At 43.7% G+C, this 22,578-nt stretch overlaps 1 protein-coding gene across 1 annotated transcript in view; it reads right to left on the bottom strand.

Moving 5' to 3' along the window:
• The window catches only part of F5 (coagulation factor V), a 57,236-nt gene that overhangs the window by 13,726 nt on the left and 20,932 nt on the right, over window positions 1–22,578 (bottom strand). The window contains exons 10-17 of the mRNA XM_006112215.4: window positions 19,180–19,391; window positions 18,006–18,156; window positions 15,884–16,096; window positions 10,664–12,701; window positions 8,537–8,711; window positions 6,503–6,739; window positions 4,750–4,948; window positions 1,614–1,793 (exon numbers count right to left, since the gene is read on the bottom strand). Of these exons, the coding sequence (XP_006112277.3) occupies window positions 1,614–1,793; window positions 4,750–4,948; window positions 6,503–6,739; window positions 8,537–8,711; window positions 10,664–12,701; window positions 15,884–16,096; window positions 18,006–18,156; window positions 19,180–19,391 (3,405 nt within the window). The remainder of the gene's footprint in view (window positions 1–1,613; window positions 1,794–4,749; window positions 4,949–6,502; window positions 6,740–8,536; window positions 8,712–10,663; window positions 12,702–15,883; window positions 16,097–18,005; window positions 18,157–19,179; window positions 19,392–22,578) is intronic.

Below are 22,578 nucleotides of genomic sequence, written 5' to 3'. Positions count from 1 at the left end.
AGCTTTCTTCAGCAAGAGCGTCCATGCAGTGTGGATGCTCTCTTGCACATCTTGAGGTGTGGACGTGCTCTTGTGCAAGAAGTTTTTGCACAAAACCTCTTGCACAAAAGGCTTCTTGCACAAGAAACATGTAGTATAGACATAGCCTAACTGTGGTAGGGCCAAGTAAACTTAGATTGCCCCCAAGAGGTGCTTGTCTGACATTCTTAAAAACTTCCGAAGATGGGGAGTCCACAAACTCTCTTGGAAGCTTATTTCAGAGCTCAACTACTCTTAGCTAGACAGTTTTTCCTAATACCTAACCTAAATGTGTCTTGCTGCAAATTAGGTCCATTATTTCTTGTCATCCCTTCTATGGAGAACAATTGACCACTGTCATCTTTATAACAGTTAACATATTGAAAGACTTATTTTTATCCCAAAATGAAACATGCCCAATGTAACCATTCTTATGCAGCAGCTTTGTTAATCTTTATCACTTCTGTTGGTCTCCTTGAGACCATCTCCTGTTTGTCGATATTTTTTCTATAGTGTGTGTGCCCAGAGTTGCACACAGGACGCCAGCTGAGGCCTGACCAGTGCTGGGTAGAGCAGGATCATGACTTCTCAGGTCTCAGATACAACTCTACTGTTAATACACCCAGAATGAGATTAAGACTTTTTCACAATGACATCATATTGATGACTCTTATTCAATTTGTGATCCAATATAACCCCCAGATCCTTTCCAGCAGTACTATGGCCTAGCCAGTTATTATCTATTTCATAGTTGTGCTTTTGATTTTTCCTTCCTAAAAGAAGGACTTTGTACTTGATTGGATTTCACCCTATTAAATTCAGACCAATTCTTCAATTTGTTAAGGTTACATTTCAGAGGAGGGCGGCCTCCTCTCCTCTCCTCTCCTCTCCTCCGCCAACTTCTCCCCCCCCCCCCCCGCCCACTCAATGAGGTAGATGGTGCTGGGGTTACAGAAGTCCTTTCTGACCTCTTAGGAAATGAAAAGCTAGCACCTTGAACACAAGACCTGATCATCACTGTCTTTATGGGCCCAAATCAATTTCTGCTGATGTTGATCTAATGTCACTGAACTTTAGTAGAGTCACTCCAGCATCACCAAGTGTAGCATTTAATCTCATATATATGGGCTGTGTCTAGACTAGCAAGTTTTTCCGTAAAATCATCTGATTTTGCGGAAAAACTTGCCAGCTGTCTACACTGGCCACTTGAATTTCCGGAAGAGCACTGACGATCTCCTGTAAAATCATCAGTGCTTTTCCGGAAATACTATGCTGTTCCCGTTCGGGAAAAAGTCTTTTTCCGAAAGACTTTTGCACGAAAGAGCCAGCATAGACAGCATAGTATTGTTTTCCGCAAAAAAGCCCCGATCACGAAAATGGCGATCGGGGCTTTTTTGCGGAAAACCGCGTCTAGATTGGCCATGGACGCTTTTCCGCAAAAAGTGCTTTTGTGGAAAAGCATCCTGCCAATCAAGACGTGCTTTTCCGAAAATGCTTTTAACGGGAAGTTTTCCGTTAAAAGCATTTTCGGAAATTCATGCCAGTGTAGACATAGCCATGGAGTATAATTGACAAGACACTGATCTGCTATGTACCTGGAAGGAGAGGGTAGACACTCAGCCGATGCCCAGGGACTCCAAGTTCTGTGAAGGTCTGACCATGAAAATGAACCACATGAATATCTTTTGATCCGCCCATATTCAACAAATACCATCGAACAAATTCATCTTTATACATTCTCAGTCCTTGCAAGTGGTATATGATCCCATTAATGGCTGAAAAGAAAAAAGACAAAGGCAATTACAAACATACTCCAGTTGAAAGACACTAAAAGATGTCAATGTGAGTTGGACCAGAGGATACAGTTGGATCTAAATTCTTGTCCATGCCAATCCCTAGTGTCAACATATAATAATGACCTTCTCAGTTAATGAATTAAGCGCCATTACAAGTGTGGTTGATGGTCATTTAAATAAGTGAAAATACTCTCTACTTTTCTGGTAGAAATAGAATTAACAAAAGCCCATTCAGCAGTTGAATTCCAGCACTATTTAGCCATATCTGGTTGATTGAGTCCAACACGAAGTCAGCTTGATTCAATATTAGGTTTGTGAGTTACACTAGCCCCCCATAAAGCCTATATGAGAGGGCCTAAATTAAGTTGATTCCTCTTAAAGAGTCATTAGCAAGTTGATAATGTGGCTTTGAAAATTTCAAGGAAAAACCCTAAGTAGGGTATTAGAAAATGTAGAACACACTAGGAGGCTGCACCTCCTGCTTACTATGCTTGCCAACTCCTCATCTGTCCACCACAGCCAGATCATGGCCTCCCTTCCTACAAATGCCACAGCAGGAAGAGGGCTGCCTCCAGCCTTTCCTGTGGCCAGATGGGGGCTGGGCCCCGTTTGGACAGGGTGTCTGGCCTAAGGGGAGGGTGCAGGAGTGGGCTGGGGGCAGGGTGTCAGTGCAGGAGGGAAGGGGCAGGAGTGGGCTAGGGGTGCAGCAGGGGAGGGAATGTGTGAGGCGTTGGGTGTGCCAGGGTCTGGGGGGAACTTAGTTCTTTTTGTACAGCATGTTGCTCCCAGGCACCAGAGGCTTTCCCTGCTGCTCCAATGGGGAAGCTGCTGCCAGCCTTGGAGCCATGAACTCGGGCCATCACCTGCCTGGCACTCCAGCCTCATGGTCCCTCCCCACCTGCAGGATTAGAGCACCAGCTTCCTGGGCGGGGGAAAGAGAAAGCCCCAAAGCTCTGCACTGGATTCGGCTTGTGGGGAAGCACGTGCACACACTGCTCCCCTCCCCGCAACAGTGTGCACGCTTCCCCACAAGCCAGATCCAGCATGGAGCCTCCTTCCACTCCCCCACCCTCAGACAGCCCGTGCTGGTGCTCTAATCTTGCAGAGGTGGGGGAGCTGTGAGGCTGAAGCTTCAGGTAAGTGGTGGCCCGAGGGGCTTGCCCGAGGCAGGTGGCAGTTAGTGTTGGGGCTCCGGACCCGGAAGTAGAAGTGGGGCTAGAGGCGGCTGCCGCTGTTGCCACCTAGTCCTCCTGCAGGGGAGGCAGGGGTTAGCGGGGAACCCAGGGTGCCCTCCAAGGAGAGCCCGGGGTGGGGGGGCAAGATGACACCAAGCCATGGCCACCACTTCCCCTTCTGAGTCTGTGGAGGGAGGGGGCGGGGCAAGATAGAGTGACATGATGACATCACTGTCATCCCGCAGGAAAAATTGTGTGTGTGTGTGTGTGTGTGCGCGCGCGCGCGTGTGTGTGTGTGTGTGTATAGATAGATAGATAGATAGATAGATAGATAGAGAGAGAGAGAGAGAGAGAGAGAGAGAGAGAGGGGGGGGGGGGGGAGATATAAATCAAGGGTTAAGCAATACCCAAATGTCTGCATGAGATTGCAGACAGCCTAAAGCAATAGCTCTGAGACGTGTGAACTATCTACTTCACATCAATAGTATATTGATTCTGAAATGTAAAGGTGATGATTTAAAATGTCACCTTTGTTAATTATTTCATTACTGATCATTTTAGTGGAAATATCCAGCAAATGTACTCATCTCAATCCCAAACTGCCTCTCCTCACTTAGGGGATTTAATATTAAAATAAACTAACAAAGGTTATTGTATTGATGGTAATATCCATCATATTAAATTCAGAAAAACTCCGTTTTTCACATTTACATGGAAGTGCCACAGAATTCATAACCTGCAGCACCAGAATACTAGAAAATTCAGAGACCAGGCCACAGGATTTAAGCACAGCTTGCTGTACAATACAGGTGTTATATAATAAGACAGATCTGACCTATACCTAACCTTGAGGACCAAACTTTTAAAACCTGGTTTCCATTTTTGCTGATGAGATTTTTTTGGATATGATCACTTGTTCATATGAATTATAGCACTTATGGGCCAAGCTTCCAAAAGAGCTCACCCAAATGCTCTCATTGTTGGGAATGGGAGCCGCTGGGTCCTGAGCATTTTGGAATAATTGGCCACTTCTTTTGGTATCTAAATGGGAACTAAAGTCCTTTGAAAAGCCAGTTTCAGCTGTGGGTGCTAAAATGTCTGAAAATCCACCCCGTATGCAGAAGTTCCGATCTGTGTCAATTAGAGCTGACTGAGCAGTTTCATGGGGAATTTCAGAGTATGTCGGAACACACAAAACTGTATTTTAAGGGAAAATTTAATTAAAACTGATGCAATTTTTGAACATTTATTGTAATAGGAACGGTGTTTTCTAACAGGAAACTGCTTCATTGGAATTTTCCTAGCAGCTCTATTACCAAAGGAGAGCTGATGAGGACTATGCTAGGCCTGGCTAAAAATTTTCCTTTGAAACTGCTTTTTGATGGAAAATTTACTTTTTAAAATGAAATATTCTCACAGAAAACAGAAAACTTCAACTTTTTTTGTTGTTGAAAAACTGAAGAACCAGGGAGTTTTTACCCTACAACTGAAAACTTCCCATCTAAAAACTTGAAAATTTCATTTTCTCTGGACATTTTTAACAAAAACATTATTTCTGCTTTTGTCAAAATTTTCCAACAGCTCTCGTCTGTATATGCAAACTCTATTTTTATATGCATAATCAACAGTAAAAAGAAAGTGCAGGCAGATGATTGGTGCACACAAAATTGCAAGTGCACCAACAGAAGCCAGGGTGAGGTCTTTTGAACACCTCTCTCCCAACATGGATAACAATAACTAACAAAAGGAAACATCAGTACCAGGGAATTTATGCACTTCTGAGGTCTTCTCGGTGCCAGTCCTTTTGGAAGACTTATCAAAATACCAGCTTTTCTCTTCATCAAAGACCATAAAAAGCAGGACAAACTCTCGGGTATCTACTGGCCTGTTAATTGCACTGAGGGTTCCCTTTTGACAGATCAAGATTGGTCCAATCAAGCCTGAGTGAATATCTTTCTCCTGGAAGGCAATAAATACAAATTACAAGTAAGAATTAGTGTTTTCCAAAACATATAATTAACAATTTGCATGTTCACAGGGGCTTTCATTTCATGATTTTCCCTTACAAATGTTAACAGTAGCACATAGGAATTGCCAGATTGGATCAGACCCAAAGCCCATGCAGTTCTGTCTCCAACAGTGGCCAATGCCAGATTTTTTCCCCCCACATTTTTAAAATGTGGGGAAAACTTTATGCTGTCAGTCTCTGATCCCCTTCTAGTTCTGCAATATCTTTTTTGAGATGAGTGGTTAGTTCTGCATATACAGTATTCCAGAGGAGACTGTACCACTGATTTACATAACAGTGTTATAATCACTTTGTGTTGTTCCCCATCCTATTCCATATGCATAACATGTTGTGTGCTTTTTTTCGATCACAGCTGCACATTGAGCAGAGGTTTTTATTGACCTATCTCCAGTGATGCGCAGATACTTTTCCTGAATTGATATGGTTAATTTAGAACCATATAAAGTGTAAGCATTTTCTGTCCAATAGGCATTATTTTGTATTTCTCAACACTGATTTAATCTACCATCATCATGTTGCCCATTTAACTAGCTTGGTTAAGTCCCTCTGAAATTCCTCACAGTCTTCTCTGGTTTTAACTATCCTAAAATAAAGATCACCAGTGGATATTGCTACCTCACTATTCATCCCCTTTCCACGTCATTAAAAATGTATTGAACACCACTTGACCAAGTACCCCTTGCTGTTAGCCTTTTGCCATCATGAAAATTGACCATTTAATTCTAGTGTTTATTAACTCTTGTAACCAGTAATTGACAATACTGGGCCTTGCATTGTATGATTAGTTTCTTTCTTCGATAGCCTCTTGTGCGAGACTGTGTCAAGAACCTTTTGGAAGTCTAAATAAAACATGCCATTTGATTTTGCTTTATCCACTATTTTACTGACATAGTCAAAAGATGCTAACAGATCAGTGATACAACTTTCTTTTACAGAAGTCATGCTGGATAGACCCTATCATACAATCATCTTACAAATCTTTTATTCTTCTATTTTTAATGATTATTGCAAGCAACTTACCAGGTACAGAAGTAAGGCTTTATTAATTAATAAAGGCTGGGCAAAGGTCCCATTTTACCAACGAACCCAGACCCAAGATGTATTTGCACATCACATTGCACACATGAGGGCTGAGAGAATCTAACTTTGGGACTGAACAAAAAGTCTATTGAAACTCAGCAGAATGACTTTGGATCAAGAGCTACACTTGGAATAGAGCGCCTGATTGCCCCATTGGCTTGTGCATTTACTAAATTTCATGCAAAGTGATTCGGAAATGCTACTAAATCAGAATTCTCCACCTCCTCATGCCAATCTATTCACATTACACTGACATAAATGATTACATGAGGAACAAGAGAGTGATGAATCAGATTAAAAAAGAACAGGAAGCAATAAAAGAATAGTGTGAAGCCAGTATTTCAACAAGACATAGTACCTATTATTTAACAGATTCTAGTACCCTTTTGCTTAGATTTCCTTACCGGGTTTACATCAGAATAATAGGTCCAGGACCTACAGGCTGGTCCAGGTTGTATGGGTCCAGATCGCTTGGTTGCAAACCATACATAGGTATAGGTGTCATTTGGCTGAACTGCATCATCCTTTTTGAACCAGTCTGGAGACTCATCTTCATAACTGCTTCCCTCAGAGGATTTCTCATAGAAAAGCCCATGGGAATGGAGGGAATATGGCCTAGATGCCATATTTTTAAAATGAACCTAGAAAATAAATAGAGGCAGACTCCTGATTAGCAGCTTTGGGCCTATAGCAAACCTCAGGCATAACACACGCACGAACTGTGTAAGGCACAAATTTAGGATTCAGATTTCTCTACTGATTATGGCAGTGGTCTCCAACCTTTTTACACCCAAAATCACTTTTTAAATGACAGACCAAGCCAAGATCTACCGCCCCACCTCTTCCTTGAAGCCCCGCCCTCTCTATTCTTCTTCTCTCCATCTCTTGCTATCCCCAGTCCTTATACTGCTACTTTAAAAAAAAAATTCCCACCATTCCTCGCAGCTACTCACCTGTGCTGTTGCTCGGTGAGTAGCTGCTCCTCAAATGAGGAAATCTAATGTAAATGTACTGCGCAGGTGCGCAGTTCAGAGAGGGCTCAAGAGCTACTCTTAGAGCCTCCGAGATCTACCGGTAGATCGCGATCTACTGGTTGGTGACCACGGGATTATGGGATAAACTGTGCCTGGCTGGAGATGGGGAGCATTGCTCCAGATACCTCTTTGTGGGGTTCAGTAGTTTCTCCTGTACTCAGCTAGTAGTATATGGGAAGCAGGGTATTGGTTCTGCCTGCTCCTTCCCCCCTTTCCAGAATAGTTCCCAAGAGGAAGCAACTTGGTGCCAATCCCTTGATTCCTGTGAGTACCCCAATTCTAGGCAGGCCTCACATAGAGCGCTAAAGGGGACAGGGAATCTTTATTCCTTCCTACCCCATTGGTGGCTGTGTTAGACGGGGGCGCAAGCTAATTCTACAATACTACTAGATCCCCGTGTACGTTATTCCCACTGAAGTCAGTGGAATCTGCCCAGGCTGTCAGGGCAGGGAGTTTGTCTTTTCTCCCCTCCAGTCAAGAGGAGGGAGTTCCAAGCCTGGGATTGACTTCTGTCTCCTGTTTTATTTGTGATTTTTATACAACTCATCTTTATGGACTAGAAAGCCTTGTCAAAGAAGTGGGAGTGCAGTGAGATCTACCATGTTCCATTCAGTCCATTCCGCTGGAAGGTCAACACATTCCTTATGGTAAATATTCTAATAAGCTGCCTAGGTTTCAGTCCCAAGAGACCGAGACAGCTTCTCCACTGCCTCAAAGATCTCATGTATAGGAACTGTTTCCATTTGTAACATTCCCCTGGTACATCTAGCTATAATTGCTTGTATTTATTATTTGTATTGCTTCCACTTCTTCCTTAGCATTTATGTGATGGCCAGTAAGTACCTTGGCTACCATGCAGGGACTGAAGTCAGAATCTCCAGAGCTAAAAGCATGAATGGCTACAGCTTGAGCTAAAGTTTTATAGCAGGGTGTGGGCATGGGTGGGAGAAGGGGGTGGGGCGCTAAAACAATACAGCAAAGAATTTGTGTGTTACAGGTCCTCAGAGGGAGGCCTGTAGCACTGAGGACCTGTAACACAAATTGACCAATAAGTCACGTTTAAACTAGAACTGGCCAACATTTTTACAAAGTATTTTCAGACAAATGCAAGCATTTCTAGTTTTGTCTGAAATCTCAGGTTTTTATTGAAAACAAATTCAGAAAAAAAATCATGATTTACCTGAGGTTTTTTTTTTAAATAAAAAATTGATGTTCAAAAACCAAAATATTTTGAGAACTAAATATAGACTGAAAAATCTTGCCTTTTTCCACTTTTCGGCAGGAAATTTAGAAAAAATATTTTTTACAAAATGTCCTACTAAAAAAGACTGGCATTTTTCAACCACTTTTAGCTCAGGCCCTTCAGCTCATAAAATACACCAAATACCTGATCCTGTGACTTACTTGAATGACATCATCCACCTCAGCCCTGATAACGGGACCCAGGATACCCAGGTGTTCTTCATACTCCCCTTCAGCCTCCCGAACTGTAAAGGTACTATCCACGTAGCTTCGGAAAATCACTTTTTTATATATGGTGTTGCCCCCATCACGTCTGGTTCGGCTATTCCTCGTTGTGCTGAGGTGAAATGACCCATGAAAGAACATAATGGAATTAGAAAAAAGACAGTTACCTGTTCTGTAATTGGTGTTCTTTGAGATATGTTGCTCATATCCATTCAATGCGTGCCTGCCACATGCACCAGTGTCAGAAGTTTTCCCCTAAGTAGTACCTGTAGAGGCTGGGATTTCCAGTGCCCCCTGGAGTGGTGCACGCATGCTGCACTATATAGGGAGGTGCCTAGGGGTGTCCTATCCCAGTTCCTTCTTGCCGGAACACCAACAGAGGGGAGGAGGATGAAAGGTTGAATGGACGTGAGAAACACATCTCGAAAAAGTTGTCTCAGTCCCACGGACTTGAGTGGTGCTATGATCATTTATATTAGCCGAGTATCTGCCTCACACATTGCAAATCATTTCAGTATTTGAGCTTCAGGATTTTTCCATGTGGAGAAACTACAGAGCTCTCTGACACTTGCAAATACAAATAATGAAGGTGGAGCTAAAGCAGGGGTCTACATAGGAAAAGGTGGGAAGGGGGAATTAGACATGTTTGTCAAGTGGCCCGAAGAGTCAATTTAAAAATACACAATTCAGAGACTGAGTTTGCTGTAATGAAACTGTTTCTGCCTCTCTCCTTGACAATGAAGATTTAGGCCATGCAATTATTTTTGAGAGCAACAATTTTAGAGAGAGAGAAAAAAAAGGTAGATTTTGCACAGACATATGCAATCACTGGTAATTTTGCATGGTTTGATGTGAGCACTGCTTTTTGTGACAACATTTCAAATTTCTAAGAGGTTGAATTTCTCTCAGAAAAGATGGATTACAAATTTCCATTGGTGGGAAATAAAACCACTTTTTCAAAATCAAAGCAAAATGTAAACATCTCAGATTTGGGGTTCATGCACAATAGTCCCATCAGTTCTTGATCTCGACTAAGACTAGCAACAAGGGGGTTAATTTGAATCATCTGTTGGTGGCAGTTTGCAAGATGTGGACACTCGCCTGCTGGGAATTGGACTGAGAACCAAACCCTTCATTCTGTATTGACAATTGAATAAAACTTCAGATGGTAGGAACGATAAAGCTGGAATTTGCAGTGGGGTCTAAGGGCACCCAGCTCTGTTGAAACACCCTTAAGTCACTTTGAAAAATCTCCTCCTAAATCCCTACCCACCCAAACTGGATTAAAACGGGCTACCTAAGAGTTCTCTCTTGACTGAGCCCCAAACATCCCATCCACATATATTTAGATACCTAGCTGAGGTACTGAGGTGGGCTTCATTAACGTAGTGTCTGAGTGCCTCCCAATCTTTAATGCCTTTATCCCCACAAAACGTCTCTAAAATTAAGATAAAGCAGTTCCCTACCTCAGAGAAGGTGAGCTGAGGCACAGAGAATAAATGGCTTGAACGTCTGTGGCAGAGCAGGGAATTAAACCCGAGTCTCCTGAATTTCAGGCTAGTGTCTAAAGCAGTGTTTCTCAACTTTTTTTTAATTTATTTTTTATAAAGTACCCCTTTTAAAAAAAATTATAAGTACCCTAAGTACCTACAGTTTTCAGACACACACAATTTTTTTCTACCATGGCAACACATTTGTATAAACAACTTAATCGTAGCTGGGCGGGTGATGAAATGTTGGGTGTAAAAAGTACAAAAATAATAAAGCGTTGTAAAACTTAGAACAAAGATTCAGTTTTCTCCAAATTTCAGTTATGTTGATGTACCCCTCCCCCAGACGTACCTCGATTAACCCCAAGGGAACTTGTACCACTGGTTGAGAAACACTGCTCTAAAGCACTGCTCCTTACTTCCTCTTCTGCATTATGGACTGAAACTAAACAGCACTTGTGCGATTAAGAAATCCCCTAACTCAGTAGCTTTGCTGAGGGGCAGCTCTCTGAATCAATGGCTTCATATTCAACAACAGGATGTGAGGGAACAAAGAGTAAAAATTTAGCCCAACCTTTTCTTTAATCCTGCATAGTCCCAGATGACCTCTTCTGCTGCGATGTAGTACCTTCTCATGTGCCCCCTGCTGCGTAGATAGTGCACAGCAATGTCATCAGGATTACGAATATTATTCATGTTGAATCTGGGGTCCTTCGTGTACAGGTCATCAAATTCTACATATTCATATTCATATAGGTTATCTTCAATTTCCTCGCTGTCAGAGCCTCCTGGAACATACTCCTTGTAGTCCCCATTTCCATTGGGAAGCCCTATGACGATTGGCTTAAATTGCCTTGGGGTCAGTGTGTCGTTAGTCCTGCTCAGCAAAACTGTGTGATTGGCCTCATTAGACAATGCTGTATTGTTGGCCTGACAAAGAGGTAGGGTGTGGTTGGCCTCACTGGACAACAGCGTGCAATTGAGCTCTCTCTGCACCTTTGGGGGTCTCACACCTCTAGGTGTCATTGAGAGACTACTGTACTTTTGATCATTCTTTTTCCTCCTACGGGTCTTGATAAGAGCCACAGATTTACTCAAGGTGCCATTTACATTTCTCTCTTCTCCTTTCAAATTCGGATGCTTGTGGCTTACATTCAATTTGCCCTTGGTAAAGTGTGCATTGCCTTTGAATTTTCCTTGCTTCTTATTCAGGGATATGATGTCTCCTGTAGGCATTGTAGCATTTCTGGAAGGATTCTGTAACTTATCAGTAGCCTGACCTGAATTTGTCTCCATCCTAGAATTCTCCTTCACAGAGGCCATATTCCACTTTTCATCCATAATTTTAGATGGATACTTCACGCCCCTTGGTATTAGCTTTCCCAACTTGTCCTTTGCTGCTACTGAGCTGTGACCAGGAGTTAAAATATCCGATGCATTATCTAGAGTAAAATTTCTATCTTGCTTGTCTTTGGGTAATTCTAATTCAGAAAGACCGAACAAATTTAATTCATTGTTTTCTGCTCTGTGTCCCTCAGCAAAAGTGACGTTATCTGCATGTTTGGGAAATTCAGTTTTTTCTGTACTGGTTTCTTCCTCCCACTCTTCCTCCTTCACATCCTGGTCCTCAACATATTTATTTGGAAGTTGATCAGTTCCTAACATATCTGAACTGGAGGTATTCTCTGCATGAGCAGAAAGAGGTAGTTGTTCTGAACTGGTGTTGCCAAAAAAGGAAAGGCTTTCATTTTGCTGTACATGACTTAAGAGGGCTTGCATCTTTTTAACAGCATACAGCTTAGTCTGAAACACATCTCGCCTTTCCCGCTTTCTACTAACATTATATTCTCCTCTTGAGCTGTCCTCTTCTTGCAGTTCCCCTGAAGAGAGTATTGCAAATGATGGCGTTATGCTGGTGCCTCTGTCAGATAACAGATCTGCTGCATCTTTGGTTTGGGCTTCTTCCCTGGCTCTCACTAGTTGTCCCATAAGTGTTTCATCATGATTTCCTGACATCTGATTGCGATTTGCTTCATAGTCACTTTGATTTCCAGCTTCAAATGCCAAGTCAGGACTTACTGCTGTTGTGGTAACCGGAAATTCATGTTCTCTTGTTGCCACTGTGTAATTAGTGTAGAGGGACTCAGTCTCAGTTGGGAGAAGAAGAGTGCTTTGAGTTTCCAAGAACTCACCTGTGTCCCTGGTATTGCTATTCTCCATGAATGGGAGCGCTGACCCAGAAGCCCCATCATCACTCCTAGTGCTGGTGCCAAAGTTTTCATCTATGGCCAAAGCAGTAAGATTCTGTATTTCTTCCTGGACCATTGATGTATTCCTAAATGTCCGAAGTCCCAAAAATGAGGCCAGATTATCTTGGTAATCAGAATCATCAGAAGGTTCCTGGTTTCCGTCTAATGTTTCTTCCATTTCCTCTTCAGTTTGGGGAGAAGTTTCAGGCACACTTTTAAGAATCTTCTCAGAGGAGAAATCTAAGAATAAATCTGGGACATCCTCATAATCATCTACATCTTTTTGACATTTGGCATCCCTAAACCTCAGCCTCATGCCATGGTTCATCTCAGGAGAGCCCCAGGATGCAAAGAGCCAGGTACCTGCAGTTCAAAAAAAAGTATGGTACATATTTGTAGAGTTTGACCCCATCTGTTATGACCTTAGACTGTATACTCTCTAGATCAGGGGCCATCTTTTATGTATTAGGCCAACAGCGAGCAATAATTTTTAATGGGGAGGCCATTAAAGATTTTGGCAAATCATCAAGGGCTGCATTTCTGTGGAGGTGGTACAGAGTCTGGGTCGGAGGTTGGGTGCAGAAGGGAGCTTGGGCTAGGGGACTGGGATGCAGGAGGGGGTGTGGGATCTGAGAGGGAGTTTGGGTGAAGGAGGGGGTTATGATCTGGGGTAGGGATTTGGGGTGCAGGGTCCAGGTGGGGATATGGGTGCAGGAAGAATTCTGGCCTGAGGAAGGGGCTTTAGGAGGGGATGTAGGGTCTGGAAGGGAGTTGTGACCTTGGAGAAGGGGGTACAGAGGGTTTGGGTGGTGGCTTAAGGCAGGTAGTTCGGGGACAGAGGCAGGCTCTGTCTGGGAGGTGCTTACCTAGGCGGCTCCCAGCCAGCAGCCCTGCAGGAACCTGAGGCAGCCTGTCTGCAGCAGTCCCAGGCTGGTTGGTTGGCTGCTCCTTGTGGCTCTGCTCCAGGAATGGAGATCGGGGAGAGCGGCTTCACCCATTGCCCCTGCCCCCAGCAAAATTTCTCAGCTCCTATTGGCCAGAAACAGCTAATAGGAGCTGAGAAATTTTGCTGGGAGCTGGGGCAGCATGTGAAGCCTCCCTCCCCAGGGTCCAGAGCAAAGAGCAGCCAACCTTTAAATCGGCTGCAGCTGCCCTGTGCCTAAGGATTGTGGAAAGGCGGCCGCAGGCCGAATCCAGCAGATTGGTGGGCCAAATCCGGCCCACTGGCCATTTCTTGCCCACCCCGTATTAGTCACTACAGCACCTACCACAATATTACTCTTGTCCTTGACTGCGGTTTCTAGACACTACTGTAGTAAAAAATTGAGAATACAACTGACACATAAAATTGAGAGATCTAGATCTCAACTTCCCTAAAATTAAGGGATTCTGATTTTTTGTACAATCCAAGAAGAGATAAGACCAAAAGTAGATGGAAAAAAAAAAGAGGTCAACTGTGAAGTTTAGATAGGCACCCAAACTTTTCAAAATTTGAACAGGGAATTTGGGTGTGGGTCTATCTCTTATATTATGTGTATAAACCTATGCATGAGAGAATACTGACCATGAATAAAATCCTCACAGGAATTTTTAACCATTTCAAAACCAGGTATGTTACAATACTTTAAAAACCCTCTGAGGCTGTGTCCAGACTCAGGGGTTTTTTCGAAAAAAGTAGCCTTTTTTCAAAAAAACCTCACCTGCGTCCAGACTCAAGCCGCGTTCTTTCGAAATTAAATCGAAAGAACGCGGCTTTTCTTTCGATGGCGGTAAACCTCATTTCACGAGGAAGAACGCCTTCTTTCGAAAGTTTCTCTTTCGAAAGAAGGCGATCTTCAATGTAAATAGGGCTTCTTCGAAAGAGAGCATCCAGACTCACTGGATGCTTTCTTTCGAAAAAGCAAGCCGCTTTTTCGAAAGTTCAACGTGCAGTCTAGACGCTCTCTTTCGAAAGAGGCTTGCAGTCTAGACATAGCCTGAATGAGTGAAGGTCTTTAATAGGACAGAGGAATTCCACATTTGGACCTCCAGATTGACCTATATCAGAATAAATGGGCACAATGCACCAAAAATGCCAAACTGAGCATCTGAAGACTAGATTTTGGATGATCTGTGATGGCTCCCTGGTTTGAAAAGCTGTCTCCCTATGAAACTGGGAATACTGATACAGGAATAGAATTTTAATTCTAGAATACTATTCACTGAAATGCTACTGTCTCAGGTTCTACACTTTTTACAGCATGTCCTAGAATAAAACATGGCACTGATTGAGAAAAAATGTCTTTTACCTGAAAAAGGTGCCAGATATAATTTTTGACCTTCTCTATTTTTGAAGTGGCATAGAATTGCATTGTGTTCTTTAAAGTATTTCCAAAGGCAACAATAATGAACATGTTTTACAAGAAGTGGAAAGGACAGTGGAGAGAGGAGAGGAGGTGATCACATATTAAAACAAAACAATAATGGTGGAAAAGTACAAAAGGTTGACTTTGGACATTTCTGTCAAGTTTGATGGAGGTTTCCAGCTTCAATTAAACATTTCTTCTTTTTTTAATTTTTTTTAAAATGCATAGTTATCCTGTGAAACTCACTGCCAGAAGGTATCACTAGAACCAAGAAATTAGTAGGATCAAGAGAAATAGTCATTTATAGGGATAAAGAAAACATTCACAAGTACTTTAAACAGAATTTTTAAAAAATAAGGAATCTAAACCCTTCTACTTTAAGGCATAAACCAATCAATCACAGTCTGGAATTAGGAAGAATCTTCCTTCTCAGGCATGTTATTTCAGAATTGTGCACATTATGGGATTCCTTCCACCTTCCTTTGAAGCATCTGTTACCAGTTACTCTAGAGACAGGATACTAGAACTAGATGGACCACAGGTTTGATCCAGTTTGATAGTTCTGGACCACTAGTCATTTAGGAGTGAAAGAATGTCAGATCATGATGTGTCATGAAGCCATTTTGTTCAGTGACACCAGTAAAATTTGGCCAGAAGCCCATTTTAAACAGCCTACATATTTCACAACAGAATAGAGCAGATCAGAGGGTCCCTGTACCGCATACTTTTTCTGTTGCCAGAGTCAGAGGGAAAAGCAGCTTACTACAGAGAAAAGAATGTGAAGATATTTCTTTCTAAATGCAGAAGGATAAACAGAGTCCCAATATATAGCTTTTAGGGTTTGGCCTGCTGATTTACAAGTGGACTTTTTCTTTTCTGTAGATTATTACAGAGAACTTTAATACTGTGCTTCAAATAACAGTTATACAGCTAATGCCACAGAAAGGATTTTTGGGATTGCTCAAAAGCAAAACAGAATTATCAATAAGAATAGTATATATAACAGCATTGCTATATCATGTGGAACCAGCATACATATGTGTATCAATCACGCTTGCTGTAAATTAAGGAAAATTTAGATAGGCTGAAATTATGTGTTCACTTTACAGAAAGGTTTTCTATTTTTAAGAGCCCTTATGTATTCTAGATACAAAATGTATTAGCAGATCATTAAGCAAACACACCAGCCCTGCTACTTACCAATGTTGTCCATTTCTACAGTGACGGATTCTCCGCTCATGGGGAAAAGATTCAGTACATCTTCATACTTCCCTTGAGTCAAAAAAGAGTGACCAGAAAGGCGTATGGACACAATCTCATCCTGGGAGCCAATACTGGAGACATGCCACTGTACAATTGCATCTTGACAGAATCCCAGGATTTCAGTGCTGTCAGACATATATCCATTGATTGCTTAAAAAAAAAGCATAGAATATGCTATTACTGCACCTTAAAGCCTTTATCAACATGCAAGATGGTGAGGCAAATTCATGCCTTCATTGGAGTGAGATCAGGGATGGAACGGACATCTTTGTCTCCAGAGAGAGAAAGACTGACACCCTAGTGAAACTGGGTGCGATCTAGCCAGCTTCATCTGAAGGGACACCATAAAGCCCTCCAAAATTATATATTAAAATAAAAACATCTTTACTCTTTTCCCAGTCACCCTATATTGGATTCACAGTAAAAGAATTCTAACACATTTTTTAATTATTTGTTTTGTGCATGTCTCTCAGCTAGCTAGCAGTGAAAACCAACTACTAGTCAATTTCACTTGTGTTTACTTTTCACTTTTAGGTTCTGCATTCCTCACTATAGAATACAGGCCTGTGGGGACCATGAGCCATGCATGCTGGGAAGGACGAGAAATGGGCTACCAGTGCTTCTGCAGTAAGAGTTACCCTCTACTGTGGGAAGACGTGTCTTCAGGACATGTGCTCAGATTCACAGGCTAGAGTCGAGCCCTGGACAAAACCTCAGAGGCTAGCCTTGCATCAGCAGTTTCTCTGGCTGCTCTGCTATACTGTGCATTACTGGTCCACATGCTCCCTCCTGATTCCCTTGTGCTATGGCCATGAGGAGGCAGCTTTTCAGCACTAATTTGCACAAAGGCCCTACACATGTTCTCTGTGCAGCCATGCCCCCCACCCCCATCTGTTAAGACTCATTAACCCTTAAAACAGGAGTGGGGAACCTCAGGCCCAGGGGCTGAATGAGGCCCCCTGCTTGCCTGGATGTGGTCTCAGGGCCTTCCCCAGTGTTGGGGACTCCATGCTGGCACTTCATCCCCCTGCTGCCCCACTGTGAGGCTTGGTCTCCCTAGGCTCTGGTGTACAAGAGGAATGTGGAAAGTGTCTTTCCCCTCAGTTCTACGCCAGTGAGGGGTTTTGTTTTTTGCTCCTCACTTGTGTGCAGCCCATGTCTCATTTTATTGTGGGTCAATGGCCCCTGACCCAAAAAAGATTCCTCACTCCTGCCTTACATGTTGCTTAGTGCCAAGCTAATGGTTGCAGCTTGCACCAAACCCAAAAGCACGCAGTAAGAGGCATGCAGCTGCTTGGGTAGCTTCTGGATCAGGGATGGCCCGGTGAGCCTAGGCAGACTAGGCAGTCGCTTAGGGTGCCACCAGCCCAGGTCCCAGCTGATGATGTCATGGGGTGCCCGGGTGCCTGATGATGACATCACAGCCATTGACGGCCGTGCAGCCGGGGGCGCCTATCGCGTCTTTCGCCTGGGGCACCAGCTGCCGCAGCTGGCCTCGGACCGCTCCTGTTCTGGATTCTTCCCAACGTCCCTCCTACTTCCTTCCCCTATCCACTGACTCCAGGGCAAACAGGTGCAACATCACAGACTGTTCCTAGCCACCAACCCAGGAACCTGTAGTGCTGCCCACTATAAACCCCTCACCCCCAGAAATCCTCCCTTCTGCCAGTCTCGACCCAAACAGTTGCCAGACCCTCCTACTCCCCACATCCCATAGTCTACCTCTCTGTCTCCCACCGTCACTGGTACCTCTGCCCCCCACCTCTAGGTGCTGCCTCAATGGATTGCAGTTGGTGGCCCAGAAGCCCAGTCAGAGCTACTGAGATCATTGTCACTTCCCTTGCTCAGCTGACTTTTTCTCGGCTCATGATGATCATGTTTGTGCCTAAGTTGCCCTAATCATGCCAAACCAGGACCAGAACCCTGCTCATGTATGCTTTCCTATCTACCATGGGCCATTTTCTGCCACTCGCACTGCCTTGCACCTCAAAGTAAGCACCCATTAGAGAACTTGTGCTCACGTGAGCTTTTGCCAAGCTGGGCCCAGTTTGCCACTCACTGTGCATTACGTTAGACTTGTAGAACTTGGGATCATCCCTTTTAACGCTGGAGGGGTTGCTACAGTACTGCTTGATGTTATCCTCCAGGTACCAACTCTTGTTTTCATCAAACACGGCGAACACAGCCTGCTGCTCCACATCCGCTTTGTTCTGAAAGACAGACATGGCAGAGTGAACTTTGTGAGCAGCTAACAGATACATAGGGGGGCATATTAAGGGTGTGACGTCACCACCCCTCCAGAGACCACAGTTTCATTCAAGTGAACAGCAGCACAGTCCGGTGGTAAGAGCAATGACCGGGGTTCCAGACTCCTGGATTCCATTCCTACCACTGCATCTCTCACACTGTGTGACACACCTGATCAGCTACTAGCACTGCTGCTATGAGATAGACTCCCCCTCGTGACCCACTTGTTGCTGTCTACACAGGCACCTGAGTCACTGTTTCCACTTGCTCCTGGATGGTGCCTGAGCCACTGTCAAAGTAAATTCTTTCACCCCACAGAGAGGAAGCACAAGAAGAATTTTCCCTTCCAATGCTTCTGGATTCCCAAAGTTCGTGGTTGTCAGACCTAGGTTAAACCTATCAAGAAGCCAGGTCAGAACCTATCTTAGCCTGAATCAGAACCTCCCCAGAGTTTGAAGGTACACAGAGAGGAAGCTTTGGGTGGAGTCCAGAATCAGGATATTGCAATTCTTGCCTGTCTTGGCAAACAAAGCACAGTCACAGAAATCTCTTGCAGCTTGATCTTTCTAACTGAAAGCCCCAGTGAGCAATCTAAATCTGGAGTCATAAATGGACAGCACAGAGCTAAAAACTATCACTGCAAGCAGCCCTTCTAGAAACGCCCCGTGGAATTCAAAAGAAATCAAGCCCCTTCCTTAATTTACGTGTTTTTGACTCCTCCTACAGAATGTGATGGAGAATGATGTCCCGACAAGTGAGTTTTGTAGGGTCATTCAAAGAACTGATGCCAAGCATCCCATGCCTTATTACATTCTATAGGTTTTTAGAGGGAGTGACTTCTACAGGGGCCTACTGATCCAATTCCACTTCAGCTCTAAAGGCCTTTTCTCTAGGGGAACAATCAATGAAGCCAAATTCCCCTGTAGTTCAAACACAACCCCTGGGCAGGGAGCCTGTCTCTTAGAATTTGTAGAACATGATCATACCTGCACACCCCTCTTGTTCAGCGCTTCGCTTTTACAAATGAGAAGTGGGCCAATCAGCCCAGAGGCTATATCCCTGGTTACATCTACGGCACTGTGATATAATCGTGTTATACACTGGGCATCCTGTGCGGTGGGCTGATCGGTTTCCATGACGCTCCAGTTGTACGTGTAGGTATCTCCTGGTTGAACTGCTTTACTCTGGGTGCTGTTGTCTGAAGGAGAAACAAATGAGAGCGAAGCATGAACAGGCATTCCGTCTGTGGCCAGTGTAAATGGGCATCATGCCAATGAAGTCAGTGCACGTTCACCAGCTGACAGCAGTGGATCAGTCATCCCGTCCATAGGACAGTTCGGGGTGGCTATCCCAGGCCCTGCACTTTTGGGGGACCCTGCGGTGGCCACTGCCAACCATCCTATGGACAGGATCCAGGGAGCCTGGTGTAGGGCAGAAGGGGTCATCCCCCCCACACCTTGCAGCCACCTTGGCAGCGATGGCACCTTGGCCTGCTCTGCCTCACCGCCCATCTAGCTCACCGTGCTTGGCTTCTCACCTGCAGCAGGAAGCAATGTGCCCTGACCCCAGGGTGCTTCTCTTTCTGCCGTCATGGAAACTACAAGAATCATTTAACACTGAACGGAGAGAAGGATCAGGCCTAGGCAGGGAAACTCTCCAGCCAGTGAGAAAAGATGATTAGAACTACTGTTAGGCTACATCTACACTGCAGCCTTCTTCTTGTGCAAAAATTTGCAGAGCGTCTACACTGCATGCGCGTTCTTGCGCAAGTAAATTTATAGTAAAGTGTCCGAACAGAGGGCTTCTTGTGCAAGAGTTATTCCTCTCCCCCACGGGGAATAATCCCTCTTGCGCAAGAAGGCAGGGTGGATGGGCAACAGGGGTTTCTTGCACAAGAAACCCCTCTGGCTAAAATGGCCGTCAGAGCTTTCAGGCACAAGAGCGTGTCCACACTGCCATGGACACTCTTGCGCAAAAGCACAGTTCTTGCGCAAAAAGCCTGCAGCGTAGATGTAGCTCTAGGGTAAGATATCACATGTTACAAGCTTCTTAGCGTATTGAGCTTAGCTGGCATGCTTTGTTTTATTTTGCTTAGTAACCTACATTGTTCTGTCTGCTATACATTATGATCACTTAAATGCTACCTCTGTGTCAGTGCTGGAGGAAGGCCCAGCAGGACAGGGCAGGAGGGAGCCCAAAAGGACAGGCAGACAGGCTCAGTCATATTTCAGCACCTCGAGTGACAGTCACAAGGGGATCTCGGTGACCAAACCCATCACACCAACTATTCATATAAAATGATGCGGGTCTATATTAGCTGTTATGGCTCAAGAAAGATCTTAAGAGTCAATATGGAGTCAAGGGGGATCCAGTAGATATAGTATACTTAGATTTTCAGAAAGACTTTGACAAGGTCCCTCACCAAAGGCTCTTGTGTAAATTACATGGCCATGGGATAAGAGGGAAGGTCCTTTCTTAGATTGAGAACTGGTTAAAAGATAGGAAACAAAGGGTAGGAATAAATGGTAAATTTTCAGAATGGAGAGGGATAACTAGTGGTGTCCCCCAAGGGTCAGTCCTGGGACCAATCCTTTTCAACTTATTCATAAATGATCTGGAGAAAGGGGTAAGCAGTGAGGTGGTAAAGTTTGCGGATGATACCAAACTGTTTAGGATAGTCGAGACAGAAGCAGACTATGAGGGACTCCAAAAAGATCTCACCAAACTGAGTGATTGGGCAACAAAATGGCAAATGAAATTTAATGTGGATAAGTGTAAAGTAATGCACATTGGGAAAAATAACCCCAACTATAGATACAGTATGATGGGGGCTAATTTGGCTATGACAAATCAGAAAAGAGATCTTGGAGATATCGTGGATAGTTCTCTGAAAACTTCCACAGTGTGCAGCGGCGGTCAAAAAGGCAAATAGGATATTAGAAATTATTAAGAAAGGGATAGAAAATAAGACACAGAATATCTTACTGCCCCTGTATAAAACTATGGTACGCCCACATCTTGAATACTGTGTACAGATGTGGTCTCCTCACCTCAAAAAAGATATTTTGGCCTTGGAAAGGGTTCAGAAAAGAGCAACTAAAATGATTAGGGGTTTGGAATGGGTCCCATATGAGGAGAGGTTAAAGCAACTGGGACTTTTCAGTTTAGAAAAGAGGAGACTGAGGGAGGATATGATAGAGGTATATAAAATCATGAGTGGTGTGGAGAGGGCGGATAAAGAAAAGTTATTTACTAGTTCCCATAATAGAAGAACTAGAGGACACCAAATGAAATTAATGGGTAGCAGGTTTAAAACTAATAAAAGAAAGTTCTTCTTCACACGGCGTGTAGTCAACCTGTGGAACTCCTTGCCAAAGGAGGCTGTGAAGGCTAGGACTATAATAGAGTTTAAAGAGAAGCTAAATAATTTCATGGAGGTTAGGTCCATAAAAGACTATTAGCCAGGGGATAGAAATGGTGTCCCTGGCATCTGTTTGTCAGAGGCTGGAGAAGGATGGCAGGAGACAAATTGCTTGATCATTGTCTTCGGTCCACCCTCTCTGGGGCACCTGGTGCTGGCCACTGTCGGCAGACAGGCTACTGGGCTAGATGGACCTTTGGTCTGACCCAGTACGGCCATTCTTATGTTCTTATTATCTGAAAACATCTGCTCAATGTGCAGCAGGAATAAAAAAAAATCTAACAATGTTAGGAACCATTAAAAAAAGGGATAGATATTAAAAACAGAATATCATATGGCCACTATATAAATTCATGATGCACCCATACATTGAACTGTGGAATTTTGGTCTCCAAAAAGATATATTAGAGGTGGAAAAGGTGTAGAGAATAGCAACAAAAATGATCAGGAGCATGGAACAACTTCTGGATTAGCAGAAATTAAGAAGACTGCAACTGCCCATCTTATAAAAGGGATAGCTAAGGGAAGGAATATGACTGAAGTCTAGAAAATAGTGTGAAGGAAGCGAATAGGGAAGTGTTAAATACCACTTCACGTAACACAAGAACTAATGGTCACCTCATCAGATTAATAGGCAGCAGTTTTAAAAACAAAAAGAGCAAAGTACTCCTTTGCCCAATGCACCAACCTGGGGAAACTGAGAAAGCCAAAAGTGTAACTGGGCTCCAACTAACAAAAGTTGGAACTATAGGACAGGGAACAGATCAGAGACAGTAGGTCTATTCTGTTCATTCCCCCTGAATCATCTGGTACCAGCCACTGTCAGACAGGATACTGAGTAAATGAATCATTTGTTTGACCTATCATGACTGTTCTTACATTATGCTGAGTGAGTTGTTGGCTGGTGAAAATGGACATTAAACTCGTTAAACTTGAGGACCAAGCTCACACACTATTTTTAAAA

The sequence above is a fragment of the Pelodiscus sinensis genome, chromosome 1 (genome assembly GCF_052426305.1).
Source record: "Pelodiscus sinensis isolate ZL-2025 chromosome 1, ASM5242630v1, whole genome shotgun sequence".
Classification (NCBI taxonomy): Eukaryota; Metazoa; Chordata; order Testudines; family Trionychidae; genus Pelodiscus; species Pelodiscus sinensis.
The sequence above is the reverse complement of the archived record's forward strand: the minus strand, read 5'-3'. Positions and strand labels throughout refer to the sequence as shown.